The sequence below is a fragment of the Heteronotia binoei genome, chromosome 11 (assembly GCF_032191835.1).
Source record: "Heteronotia binoei isolate CCM8104 ecotype False Entrance Well chromosome 11, APGP_CSIRO_Hbin_v1, whole genome shotgun sequence".
Lineage (NCBI taxonomy): Eukaryota > Metazoa > Chordata > Lepidosauria > Squamata > Gekkonidae > Heteronotia > Heteronotia binoei.
Window position 1 is genome coordinate 81,129,974 of NC_083233.1, and position 13,961 is coordinate 81,143,934.

Sequence of the window (13,961 nt, forward strand, 5' to 3'; positions counted from 1 at the left end):
AAGCAGAGGACAGCCAGTTGCTTGGGGCCTGATTTGGCTCCTTGGGCCTTATGTTTGACACCCCTGCCCAAATCTTCAGCTCTTGCTGATGCAAGCAATTTGTGACTTGTTGGCAGCTCTCAGCAAGTATGTCGGATGAAAGGTGGGTGTTGGAGGGAGAGAGGAGTCGGGAGCAGGGGCCCTGGAAAAGCAGCTTCCACATGTCCATCTGAGAGGCTTCAAGGAAGGCAAGCAGCTGTCTCTCCCTGTGGAATGAATGCCTGAAGTTTCCTTGCTCCCAGTCAGTCCATCGGTCCATCTAGCTGTGCTTTCTCCGTCTCGATTGGCTGCAGTGTTCCAAGGGCAGGGGCTGAGAAAAGTCCCTGGGGGGGTCTTTCAGCTTGCAGCAGCGAGGGCTTTCCGTGGTGCTTGGGGATAAACTTGCAGTCCCTGCGGGGATGAAAAGTGGGGTGGAAAGGAGGAAAGGAAAGGTCCCCTGGGCAAGCACCAGTCGTTTCCAACTCTGGGGTGACGTCGCATCACAACGTTTTCACGGCAGACTTTTTACTGGGTGGTTTGCCATGGCCTTCCCCAGTCTTTTACACTTACCCTCCAGCAAGCTGGGGACTCCTTTGACCAACCTCGGAAGGAGGGAAGGCTGAGTCAACCTTGGGCCGGCTATCTGAACCAGCTTCCACTGGGCTCAAACTCGGGTCGTGAGCAGAGCTTAGGACTGCAGTATTGCAGCTTTAACACTCTGCGCCACGGGGCTCTTCAAAAGGAAAGGTCCCCTGTGCAAGCACCAGTCGTTTCCGACTCTGGGGCGACGTTGCTCTCACGTTTTCATGGCAGACTTTTTACGGAGTGGTTTGCCATTGCCTTCCCCAGTCATCTACGCTTTCCCCACAGCAAGCTGGGGACTCATTTGACCGACCTCGGAAGGAGGGAAGGCTGAGTCCACCTTGGGCCGGCTACCTGAACCAGCTTTCACTGGGATAGAACTCAGGTCATGAGCAGAGAGTTCAGATCACAGCACTGCAGTACTGCCGCTTTACCACTCTGCGCCACGGGACCGCTAAAAAGTGGGGCGAGAGTTACCTAAATAGACAAATGTGCTCCACTCTTCTGTATATGATGAGCTGAAGAATTGTGGGCCTCATTTCAGGCTTGTGGGAGTTGATGGCAAGGGGGGGTGGGTCTGTGTGATTCCTGGGCATTTTGGTGCTTAAGTCATGTGGCCAGTTCTGCCCGTGGCGCCTGGGCGTCTCAGTTTGGCCTCTCCTCCTGAAGAGCTCTGGGATTCCTGAAGCGCTCTTAGAGCTGTTCCGGCGTAACGCTTCCCTCCTCCGTTTAAATGAGGTTCTCGCGGTCAGTGTCCCCTCTAAGCTGGGATCCAAAATTCTGCTTCGTGCCGTTCAAGTCGTGAGCGAGCGATTTGGCTTCCGCATCAGTTCGTTTGCTCTGGGGGCCGTCCTTCCTGAGCTGAGGTAAAAAGGTGCGAGCCGGAGGCTAAAAAATCGTGAGCTAGCTCACGCTAACTCAGCTTAGAGGGAACCCCGCTTGCTGTCTAGTAGGGACCACGGAGTCACAGAGTTGGAAGGGGCCAGACAGGCCGTCTGGTCTATCCCCCTCCCCTCCCCTTCAAGACCAGCCTGGAGCATCCCTCTCAAGCGTTTGTCCAGCTGCTGTGTCAAGACAGCCAGGGAGGGAACCATGCTGTCTTCTTGCTCCTCTGTGGGTTTTGGGAGAGGGGGGGTGGCCTGAGGCGATACCTTTCAGGGCTGGGCCAGCTTGAGGGGCGAGGCAGAAGCTCAGGCCCGAGGTCATCCCAAAGAGGCAGTCTCTCGTGCGAGCACAGCCTTCAAGATCAAGGTGGCAGAGGAAGGAGAAGAGGTGCTGGGAGCTGGTAGAGGGGCAGGGACGGGCAGCGACCGATCTCAGCAGTGGGGCGGAGCAAGGCGAAGAGCCCGTTGAGCGACTTGGGTCCCTGTGGGTTCCCGTAGGGGTGCCACGGCTGAAAGCAGTAAAGCTTCCAGAAGGCAAACTGGGGACTCGAGAAAGCCACCCGCCTTCAGTGTCTCAGCAGAATTAATCGGGCTGCCAGTTTGGTGTAGTGGTGTAGTGGTTAAGTGTGCGGACTCTTATCTGGGAGAACCAGGTTTGATTCCCCACTCCCCTGCTTGCAGCTGCTGGAATGGCCTTGGGTCAGCCAGAGCTCTCGCAGGAGTTGTTCTTGAAAGGGCAGCTACTGGGAGAGTCCTCTCTAGCCCCACCCACCTCACAGGGTGTCTGTTGTGGGGGAGGAAGGGAAAGGAGACTGTAGGCCTCTCTGAGACACTGTCCTTGAAAGGGCAGCTGCTGTGAGAGGCCTCTCCAGCCCCACCCACCTCACAGGGTGTCTGTTGTGGGGGAGGAAGGGAAAGTTGATTGTGAGCCGCCCTGAGACTCTTTGGAGAGGAGGGCGGGATATAAATCCAATATCTTCTTCTTCTTCTTCTCTGACAGCCCCTCAATACCACCCGCATCAACGCAGCAGAAATTGAGAGCCGAGTTCGAGAACTGAGCAAGCTCGCCGAGACCACTGACAAAGTCAAGCAGGGATTCTGGGAAGAATTTGAGGTAATTGGGGGAAATCGGCCCTCCCCTCCCTCCCAGGCATTCTTAAGGGAGGGCCTTGTTTGCAGCGGAGCAGCTGTTCTGGCGGTGCCCATAAGGACACCAGAAAAGCCCTGCTGGGTCAGACCCAGAGGCCATCTAATCCAGCATGCTGTCTTCCACAGTGGCCAGTCAGTTCCTCTGGACTGCCTGCAGTGGCACAGAAACCATGGCCTTCCCCTGATGTTGCTGCCTGGCTCTGGGATGCAGAGGATTAGCGCCTCTGAATGTGGAGGTTCCCTCAGTCACCGCAGCTAGTAGCCGCTGATAGATTTCTCCTCCATGAATCTCTCTAATCCCCTTTGAAAGCCTGTGGCCATCGCTGCATCCTCCGGAAGTGGATTCTGCGTTGCAATCACTCTCGTCAAGTAGCATTTCCTTTTGTCTATCCTGAGACTACTGCCCGTCAGTTTCATCGGATGCCCTGGAGTTCTGGGAGAGGGAGAAACATTTCTCTTTGTCAACTCTCTCCATCCCAGGCGTCATTTTATAAACCTCTATCATGCCCTCCTCTCCCTCCCCCCCCCCCCCGGTTTAGTCGGTTTCCTTTCTAAACTGAAAAGTCCCAGACGCTCCAGCCTTCCTTCACAGTGAAGGTGCCCCAGCCAGTGGCTCATCATCTCGGTTGCCCTCCTGCTCTGCAAAACCCACCTGAGATGTGCGTGGAAATGTTGCTTCTTTCGTTTTCTTCCTGGCAGCCAAGGACCCACCCTGGGATTTTGAATAGCTGTCCCTCATTTGTTTCTGTTTTTGACTCACCGGTTTTAATGGGAAATACATTTCCAGCTAGAACTTTTGTTTGTTTGTTTTGCCTGACCTCCAGCACCGCTGACTGATTGACCACAGGATACTGAAGAGAAGGTGATTGTAAGAGAGACAGTTTGGTGTAGTGGTGAAGTGTGCGGACTCTTATCTGGGGGAACCAGGTTTGATTCCCCACTCCCCTGCTTGCAGCTGCTGGAATGGCCTTGGGTCAGCCATAGCTCTTGCAGGAGTTGTTCTTGAAAGGGCAGCTGCTGTGAGAGCTCTCTCAGCCCCACCCACCTCACAGGGTGTCTGTTGTGGGGGAGGAAGAGAAGGTGATTGTAAGAGAGCCAGTTTGGTGTAGTGGTTAAGTGTGCGGACTCTTATCTGGGAGAACTGGGTTTGATTCCCCACTCCTCCACTTGCACCTGCTGGAATGGCCTTGGGTCAGCCATAGCTCTCGTAGGAGTTGTCCTTGAAAGGACAGGTGCTGTAAGAGCTCTCTCAGCCCCACCTACCTTGCAGAGTGTCTGTTGTGGGGGCGGGGGGTGGTAAAGGAGATTGTGACCGCTCTGAGACTCTGAGATTCAGGGTACAGGGAGGGATATAAATCCAATATCTTCCTCATTCAGCAGCAACCTGAAAGAGCCATTGAGGGGAGAGCAGGGCACAGGGGAGCGGAATGGAGATATATGTGGAACATCCCATCTTGATCTGTGCAGACTGGATTTGTGCACGGGGACTTTGTTTCTTTTCTTTCAGTTTTATTGTTAATTTCAAAAAGGACCATTTTGTTACTGTTGTTTCGTATGGTTTTTTTTTTTGTTATCCCAAGTGCCATCAGGAAGTTCAGCGGAGGATTCCCCACTCCTCCACTTGCACCTGCTAGCCTGGCCTTGGGTCAGCCATAGCTCTGGCAGAGGTTGTCCTTGAAAGGGCAGCTGCTGTGAGAGCCCTCTCAGCCCCACCCACCTCACAGGGTGCCTGTTGTGGGGGAGGAAGATAAAGGAGATGGTGAGCCGCTCTGAGACTCTTCGGAGTGGAGGGCGGGATATAAATCCAATATCTTCATCTACCTCACAGGGTGTCTGTTGTGGGGGAGGAAGGGAAAGGAGATTGTGAGCCTCTCTGAGACTCTTCGGAGTGGAGGGCGGGATATAAATCCAACATCATCCATCAGTGGGGCCAGGACACTGGAAGCCCTCCCGCTGTTGTCCCCCCACCCCCAGGCACGAAGAATACAAGAGCATCACTGCCCCAGACAGAGAGTTCCATCTATACCCTGTGGCTAAGAGCCACTGATGGACCCCTGCTCCAGATGTTTCTCCAATCCCCTAAATTCTAGTATTCTCCAGGGACACTCCCATAGCCAGATTTCAGAGAGATGGGATGAAGGGGCTTCCTTAAAGGGAAACAGCAACACGGACAAGACTGCAGCGACTGCGCTTGAAGGACAGCAGCATGCGAAGGAGGCAGACAGGCCAAGGGCATTTGGTGGCACAGGGAGGGGAAGGCATTGAGGCAGGTGGGCGGCAGCAGCAAGACCCTGAGTTAGATTTGCCTGGATGGGGGTGGGGAATAAGATTTGGAGAGCAGCGGGCAAGCAGGGGCGGGCAAGGCCGCAAGGGAGTTCGTGGCACAACAGGGCGGGCACCCCGATGAGAGAGGAAGGTAAGGTCCCCATAGCCTTTCAAACTGGAATCCCTCGCACAAACCTCGTGCGTATAGCTTGCGGTCAGTCAAGAGAGCCCAGAGCCTTCATTCCTTTCCTTCCCACAAGGCAGGGGTGGCCAAACTTGATGGACGTAAGAGCCGCATAGAATAAATGTGAGATGTCTGAGAGCCGCAAGACATGAGCATCAGAAGTCTGAAAGCTGCAAGTCAGGAAGGAAGGAAAATAGATGTGTACAATTCTGGTCACTGCACCTCAAAAAGGATATTCTAGCATTGGGAAAAGTCCAGAAAAGGGCAACTAGAATGATTCCAGGTTTGGAACACTTTCCCTATGAAGAAAGGTTAAAACGCTTGGGGCTCTTTAGCTTGGGGCTCGACTGCGGGGTGACATGATAGAGGTTTACAAGATTATGCATGGGATGGAGAAAGCAGAGAAAGAAGTACTTTTCTCCCTTTCTCACAATACAAGAACTCGTGGGCATTCAATGAAATTGCTGAGCAGACAGGTTAAAACGGATAGAAGGTAGTACTTCTTCACCCAAAGGGTGATTAACGTGTGGAATTCACTGCCACAGGAGGTGGTGGCGGCTACAAGCATAGCCAGCTTCAAGAGGGGGTTAGATAAAAATATGGAGCAGAGGTCCATCAGTGGCTATTAGCCACAGTGTGTATGTATATATATGTGTGTGTGTGTGTGTATATAGGCCGCTGTGTGACACAGAGTGTTGGACTGTGGGCCATTGGCCTGATCCAGCATGGCTTCTCTTATGTTCTTAGATGGGGAGAGAGAGAGGTGGAAAGAAAGCAACTTTAAATGCATTCTTCAAGCTTGGCTTGACAAGGTGATTTAAAAAGATAAATGCCTTCTCCAAGCTGGCTAAAGAGGTGGCGGGGGCTTCAAGAGCCTCACAATATGTGTGAAAGAGCCACACGTGGCTCCTGAGCCACAGTTTTGCCACCCCTGCTCTAAGGTATGCTGGGCTCTTCCTGTGCCTTTACTCAGACAGTGCTTGTGCTCAGTGCTCCCTCTTGCGAGCAAAGATTCCACTTTGTGAGCTCCCGGCACTAAAGTTGTGAGTGAGCGATTTGGCTACTGCGTGAATCAGTTTCCTCTGGGGCCATCCTCCCTGAGCCGAGACACAAATGTGTGAGCCGGAGGCGAAAAAGCTGTGAGCTGGCACACACTAACGCGGCTTAGAGGGAACACTTCTTGTGCTGCAAAACCGCGGAGGCCAAGGCTGCCGTATCAAAAGCGATCAGCGAAATAAAAGAGAACTACGGGTGTTTCCATCGTAGGCTGTTTCGTTTCATTTTCGTATTCATTACACTAATTACTACATGCCCCATTTTTGTATTGATTGTAATTAACGGAAGATAACGCACCCGGGTGGGATGGCAAACCACCCTTCGGGCTGCTGTGTAATTCTGCCAAGGTACCACTAGGGGGAGGCCTGAGACTGGGGGATCGCTCTGGCCTCCCTGGTCCTAAAGGGCTGTCTGCAGAGAGCAGAGAAGCAGCCGGGTGAATGGATTTCTGCAGCAGAAACAGAGTTTGAGCGTTGCTAAGGAGGCAACTTATGAAGCTGGCTGAACGCAAGCAAGGGACATGAGTTGGCGCCTGCGTGGCTTGGAATGCATCGAACCTGGGCTGCCCCTCCTCCCCTCCTTGCCACATAGGGTGGCTTGTGGCCCTTGGTATTGCAGCGCCAGGGAGCCTTTTATGTCAGAAATGGACATATATTTTTGGGTCTAAGAACACAGCCTGCTTGGGAGGATTTCGAATGGGATCCCAGCTCTTCCTGTTGCTGAAATGGGAAGAAGAAAAAAAAAGATATTGGATTTATACCCCGTCCTCCGCTCCGAATCTCAGAGTTTCAGGGTGGCTTACAATCTCCTTTTATCTCCCCACCCCCACAACAGATACCCTGCGAGGTAGGTGGGGCTGAGAGAGCTCACCCAGAAGCTGCCCTTTCAAGGACAACCTCTGCGAGAGCTGTGGCTGACCCAAGGCCGTTCCAGCAGCTGTGGGTGGGGGAGTGGAGAAGAAGAAGACTGCAGATTTATACCCTGCCCTTCTCTCTGAATCAGAGACTCAGAGCGGCTTCCCTTCCCTCTTGAAAATATATATATATATAAAAAAAATTTTTGGCCACTGTGTGACACAGAGTGTTGGACTGGATGGGCCATTGGCCTGATCCAACATGGCTTCTCTGATGTTCTTATGTTTTACAATCTCCTATATCTTCTCCCCCCACAACAGACACCCTGTGAGGTGGGTGGGGCTGAGAGGGCTCTCACAGCAGCTGCCCTTTCGAGGACAATTCCTACGAGAGCTCTGGCTGACCCAAGGCCGTTCCAGCAGCTGCGGGTGGAGGAGTGGGGAATCAAATCTGGTTCTCCCAGTTAAGAGTCCACGCACTTAACCACGACACCAAACTGCTGGAAGAGCTGGCATCCCGCTCAGATCCTGTTCCAAAGCAGGAACAGACCCTGAAGTGGCCCGCCTGCTGTCCCAGAGGCTCTTAAGGTATTTGGAGACGCCTCAGCCCCCCTTGCCGGCGCTGCAGCCCCCCAGGGCTCATATTCCCAAGGCATGACTGCTCAAGGGCTGGGAGAAATGTCCTTGTTGGCTAGGGCGTCATTTGCCTACCTCCACTCTGGGCGTTTCTTGCTAGAGATGTAGCATCAACATGCTGCGTGTTTTACTGGCTTCTGGGCCAAAGCCCTTCTTGGCAAACATGAGCACTGCTATCAGGCCTTCTCCTGCAGCCTGGGACTGCCGCAGACTTCAGCGAGTGCCAGTTCATGGTCTGGCCACCCGGCTAAGTGCTTCGAAGTGTCTTGTCCAGAGAGGTTCTCTGGGGTAGAGGGGATGGCCGCTGCCTTGGATGTTCATCCTCTCTTCTTTGGGCCTCTTGGTGGGTTGGGTTGGCGGAAGGCCGGGGATGGAGAACCACAAGAGGATCGTAGTTAATTCCCTGTGTTCTTCCCTTCCCTCTAGACTCTGCAGCAGCAAGAATGCAAACTCCTGTACAGTCGCAAAGAGGGGCAGCGGCAAGAGAACAAGAACAAGAACAGATACAAGAACATTTTGCCCTGTGAGTCAGCGGTCGGGCGGTTCTACCCTCGAGGCTCTTCTCGCCGGGGGAGGAGGGGGGGGCACGTGTGATCCATTGGGGTCTCCCGGTTGCTCTTGTCACTTCTGTGACTTGTGGCTGTCTGTTGATCTGCCACGTTTTTATCCCGCCCTGGCTCCAAGAAGCTCATGGCGGGATAATGAAGAAAGGTTAAAATGCTCGGGGCTCTTTTGCTTGGAGAAACGTCGACTGCGGGGTGACAGGATAGAGGTTGACAAGATTATGCAGGGGATGGAGAAAGTAGAGAAAGAAGTCCTTTTCTCCCTTTCTCACAATCCGAGAACTCGTGGGCATTCCATGAAATTGCTGAGCAGTAGGGTTAGAGTGGATAAAAGGAAGTCCTTCTTCACCCAAAGGGTGATTAACATGTGGAATTCACTGCCACAGGAGGTGGTGGCGGCTATAAGCATAGCCAGCTTTGAGAGGGGATTGGATAAAAATATGGAGCAGAGGTCCATCAGTGGCTATTAGCCACAGTATGTATGTATGTGTGTATGTGGTCCATCTGTGGCTATTAGCCACAGTATATATGTGTGTGTGGTTCATCAGTGGCTATTAGCCACAGTATATATGTGTGTGTGTGTATACACACACATATATTGGCCACTGTGTGACACAGAGTGTTGAACTGGATGGGCCATTGGCCTGATCCAACATGGCTTCTCTTATGTTCTTAATGGCCATCTACTTGGCTTTTCCATTTTCTAATTTACCTTTACAGCAAGCAACCCTGGGAAGAACATGAGGGAGGGAGAGAGGCAAACCCAAGGCCATCCTGAGAGCTTTCATGGCGGAGTGGGGATTTCCACCCAAGTTTCCCCCCCTCTTCCTAGGATGACACTCTGAGCACTTCACCGCACAGGCTTGATGCAGAGTGCTGGAGCCTTGTGGCTCAGTGGTAGAGGATTTGCTTGGCATGCAGAAGGTCCCCAGTTCAATCCCTGGCATCTCCAGTTAAGACGACCAGGCAGTAGGTGATGGGAAAGACCTCTGTCTGAGACCTCGGAGAGCTGCTGCCTGCCTGGGTAAACAATACGAACCTTGAGGGACCAAGCAGGGGCCTAGTTCAGTGCGAGGGAGCTTCGGATGTTCTTTTGATCCTTGACATTTTCCTGTGAAATAGATCTAGGCTACGAGAAGAGAAGGGAGCCTTTCAAGACCTGTTAGGAGGAGAATACCAGGCAGCTCTATCTGCTCTTTCACGCAAGGTGCTGAGATCTGCTGGAAGAGATTGGGGGAGGGGGACAAAATTCTGCTGTGGAGAGCTGGGCAAGGAGCCAGTGGCGAGAGGGGCAGGGAACAGGTCAAAGGGCCCTTGGTCTAGCTCCTGCCTCTCAGCCTGGCCTGTTTCACAGGGTAATTGTGAAAGGGAAAAAGGAGGGAGAGCAGAGATCGCTGTACGTTGCCCTGATCTCCTGGGTGGAAGGGTGGGATGGAATGCAAAGGGTGTGGGGCGCAGAGAAAGGGAGCCCGTGCTTTGTCTGTGGGTGGCACCACGTGATCTGTTTCAGTGGGGCCTGGGTGGGGAGAGGGGAGGCTCACTCTGGGGCTCAGGGGGAGGTTGGCGATGTAGCCGGACATTTTCTGTGATTTCTCACAAATACGGAATTTGGGTTTGGTGGGAGAGTTTAGACCGTTTAGGGGAAGGGACGGTGGCTCAGTGGTAGAGCATCTGCTTGGGAAGCAGAAGGTCCCAGGTTCAATCCCTGGTATCTCAAAAAAAAAGGGTCCAGGCAAATAGGTGTGTAAAGCCTCAGCTTGAGACCCTGGAGAGCCACTGCCAGTCTGAGAAGACAATACTGACTTTGATGGACCGAGGGTCTGATTCAGTATAAGGCGGCTTCATATGAATAATTAGCTCCTGCATTCAGTGCTAAAAAAAAAAAGTACGTTTCTGGCTCCCACGGAGGTACGTACATTGCAGTATCACCTCCTTACCCGTGACGGGGCAGGGTGAGGGCAATCAGGATGGGGGGTGGGGGGAGGAGCCAAATTGAACCAGACCCTGGATGTCTGGTGGGTGAGCAGCCTAGTGGAGTTGTCACCATGCAGGCTCCTTTATGTGGCCCCCAAAGACACATAGCAGGCTCACTACTTAGGAAATTGCTGGCTCCCGAAACCGATGGGGGGTGTAGTCCAAGCGTGCAAAAATATAACCGCTCAAATCCTTGAAAAACCCTTTGATTCTTTTCCTAATCCCCACCTCTTAACTTAACTTTCCCCGCCTTTAACATCCAAACGTTGCAAGCTTAGATGCCTGTTCTCCCAGAGACAATTTTTGCTCGCCCCAGGCGAGCCAGCCCGATTGAGTCCTTTTAGCTGCTTTGCAGAGGGTGCCTTGCTATGTGTGTGTTTCTGTTGCAGTTGACCACACCCGAGTCGTCCTCCACGACGGCGATCCGAATGAGCCTGTTTCGGACTACATAAATGCCAATATTATCATGGTAAGACTTTTCTCCCCTCCCCTGTGGAAACAGGCAGTGCACTTTCACACCCCCCCCCCACTGCAACAGGAGCTAGGGCTACCAAGCCCCTGGGTCGGGCCGGGGTTCTCTCACCCTGGAAGTTCCCAACCCACTGGCCCACATTGGGCCTGTGGGGGGAACCTACCCCTATGTCACCGATGCGATGACATCACATTATAGCATTGGAAAAAGTCCAGAAAAGGGCAACTAGAATGATTAAGGGTTTGGAAAACTTTCCCTATAAAGAAAGGTTAAAACACTCGGGACTCTTTGGCTTGGAGAAACATCGACTGCAGGGTGACATAATAGAGGTTTACAAGATTATGCCTGGGATGGAGAAAGTAGAGAAAGAAGTACTTTCCCCCCTTTCTCACGATACAAGAACTCATGGGCATTCGATGAAATTGCTGAGCAGTCGGGTTAGAACAAAAAAAAGAAAGTACTTCTTCACCCAAAGGGTGATTAACGTGTGGAATTCACTGCCACAGGAGGTGGTGGCGGCTACAAGCACAGTTTCAAGAGGGGATTGGATCAACATATGGAACAGAGGTCCATCAGTGGCTATTAGCCAGAGCATATTGTTGGAACTGTCTGGGTGTTGCTCTGTATTCTTGGTACTAGGGGGGCGGGCAAAGTGGAAGGGCTTCTAGCCCCACTTGTGAACCTCCTGATGGCAGTTGGGGGTTTTTTGGCCACTGTGTGACACAGAGTGTTGGACTGGATGGGCCATTGGCCTGATCCAACATGGCTTCCCTTACGTTCTTATGTGACACAGAGTGTTGGACTGGATGGGCCATTGGCCTGATCCAACATGGCTTCTCTTATGTTCTTATGTCTGGGGCAGTGATGCTCTGTCTTCTTGGTGCTTGGGGGGGTGACAGTGGGAAGGCTTCTAGTGTCCTGGCCCCACTGTTGGACCTCCCAATGGCGCCTGGGTTTTGGCCACTGTGTGACACAGAGTGTTGGACTGAATGGGCCATTGGCCTGATCCAACATTGCTTCTCTTATGTTCTTGTGTCGCCCGCAAGTGACATCATCGCACTGGTGATGTCGCACGCCAGCTGCTCCAAGCATTTCCCGGAAACACCTAGAGTGGCTGGCGCGCAACGTTGCCGGTGCGATGACGTCACTTGCGGGTGACATCATGGTGCGCGCACGCAAAAAAGTCCCCTGCTAGAGGACGCAGGGAACTTGGCAACCCTAACTGGAGCTCATTTTCTGACCGGGGGCGGGGGGGGGGAGTGGAATTGAGTGCCCAGCCTTTTCAATCATGTCTCAGGTGATGTGGTAAACTTGGTGGGTTGTACCATGTATCTTTGCAAGCAGGAGTCCAGGTAATTTAAATGTTTCTCTGCTAAAAAAAAAGAAAGAAGTTATCCAGGTTGGATTACTTCCATAGATCCAAGTGGGCAGCGGTGTTGGTCTGAAGTAGGAGTCAAGTGGCACCTTTAAGACGAACAAAGCTTTATTCAGCATGGAAGCTTCCGTGTGTGCATGCGCACTTCTTCAGACGAGGAATCGGGTACAGTGAGCAGAGCTGCATAGAGCTGGTGGGCAGTGGTTTAGAATGCAAAATGGTACCGATTTAAAATCCAACGACAGAATAGTAAAATTAACACTAGAGTGATTAGCAGACATTCTCACATTTTTGACATGTTACTGTTTTATTAGTTTCTCACGCTCATGCTGCCCAGATCAAAGGTTGGCTCAATTTGTTAATTTTACTATTCTGTTGTTGGATTTTAAATTTGTACCATTTTGCATTCTAAACCACTGCATACCAGTGAGAAAGAAGTCCTTTTCTCCCTTTCCCCCAATACAAGAACTCGTGGGCATTTGATGAAATTGCTGAGCAATCGGGTTAGAATGGATAAAAGGAAGTGCTTCTTCACCCAAAGGGTGATTAACATGTGGAATTCACTGCCACAGGAGGTGGCTGCGGCTACAAGCATAGCCAGCTTTAAGAGGGGGTTAGATAAAAATATGGAGCAGAGGACCATCACTGGCTATTAGCCACAGTGTGTATATATATATGTGTGTGTGTGTTATATATATATAATTTTTTTTGGCCACTGTGTGACACAGAGTGTTGGACTGGAGGGGCCATTGGCCTGATCCAACATGGCTTCTCTTATGTTCTTATGTGACGCAGAGAGTTGGACTGGATGGGCCACTGGCCTGATCCAACATGGCTGCTCTTATGTTCTTATGTGACACAGAGTGTTGGACTGGAGGGGCCATTGGCCTGATCCAACATGGCTTCTCTTATGTTCTTATGTGACACAGATTGTTGGACTGGAGGGGCCACTGGCCTGATCCAACATGGCTTCTCTTATGTTCTTATGAGACACAGAGTGTTGGACTGGAGGGGCCACTGGCCTGATCCAACATGGCTTCTCTTATGTTCTTATGTGACACAGAGTGTTGGACTGGAGGGGCCACTGGCCTGATCCAACATGGCTTCTCTTATGTTCTTATGTGACACAGAGTGTTGGACTGGAGGGGCCACTGGCCTGATCCAACATGGCTTCTCTTATGTTCTTCTGTGACACAGAGTGTTGGACTGGATGGTCCATTGGCCTGATCCAACATGGCTTCTCTTATGTTCTTATGTGACACAGAGTGTTGGACTGGATGGTCCATTGGCCTGATCCAACATGGCTTCTCTTATGTTCTTATGTGACACAGAGTGTTGGACTGGAGGGGCCACTGGCCTGATCCAACATGGCTTCTCTTATGTTCTTATGTGACACAGAGTGTTGGACTGGATGGCCCATTGGCCTGATCCAACATGGCTTCTCTTATGTTCTTATGTGACATAGAGTGTTGGACTGGATGTGCCACTGGCCTGATCCAACATGGCTTCTCTTATGTTCTTGTGTTACCAGCTCTATGTAGCTCTGCTCACTGTACCTGATTCCTTGTCTGAAGAAGTGTGCACGCACACACAGAAGCTTACATGCTGAATAAACCTTTGTTGGTCTTAAAGGTGCAGCTGGACTCTTACTTTGTTCCATTAGTTCCAGGCACCTCGTTCTTTCTCCTCCTGGCAGAAGGCACTGGCATGGCTCCTTATTTCTTTTTCATTTAACTAATTTTTCACTGGCGCTCAAGGTGGATTATGCAGACTAAGTTGATGCAGTCAGCAGGATGAAACATCCAACAAACAATGCTGTCGGGTTTGGATTGCGAAAATCTGGAAGCGACCAGAAATTCTTATGCTGCAGGGGTGGGTCTGTCATGATCTTAGGCCTGGTGCGGCCTAGAGAGCAGGAAGAAGCCTACCTAGGAGTTGCTACTGGGCCTA

At 51.8% G+C, this 13,961-nt stretch overlaps 1 protein-coding gene across 1 annotated transcript in view; it reads left to right on the plus strand.

Annotated features, from left to right (window-relative positions):
* The window catches only part of PTPN11 (protein tyrosine phosphatase non-receptor type 11), a 52,665-nt gene that overhangs the window by 22,091 nt on the left and 16,613 nt on the right, over positions 1–13,961 (plus strand). Inside the window, 3 exon segments of the mRNA XM_060249710.1 lie at positions 2,485–2,598; positions 8,054–8,150; positions 10,554–10,633. Of these exon segments, the coding sequence (XP_060105693.1) occupies positions 2,485–2,598; positions 8,054–8,150; positions 10,554–10,633 (291 nt within the window).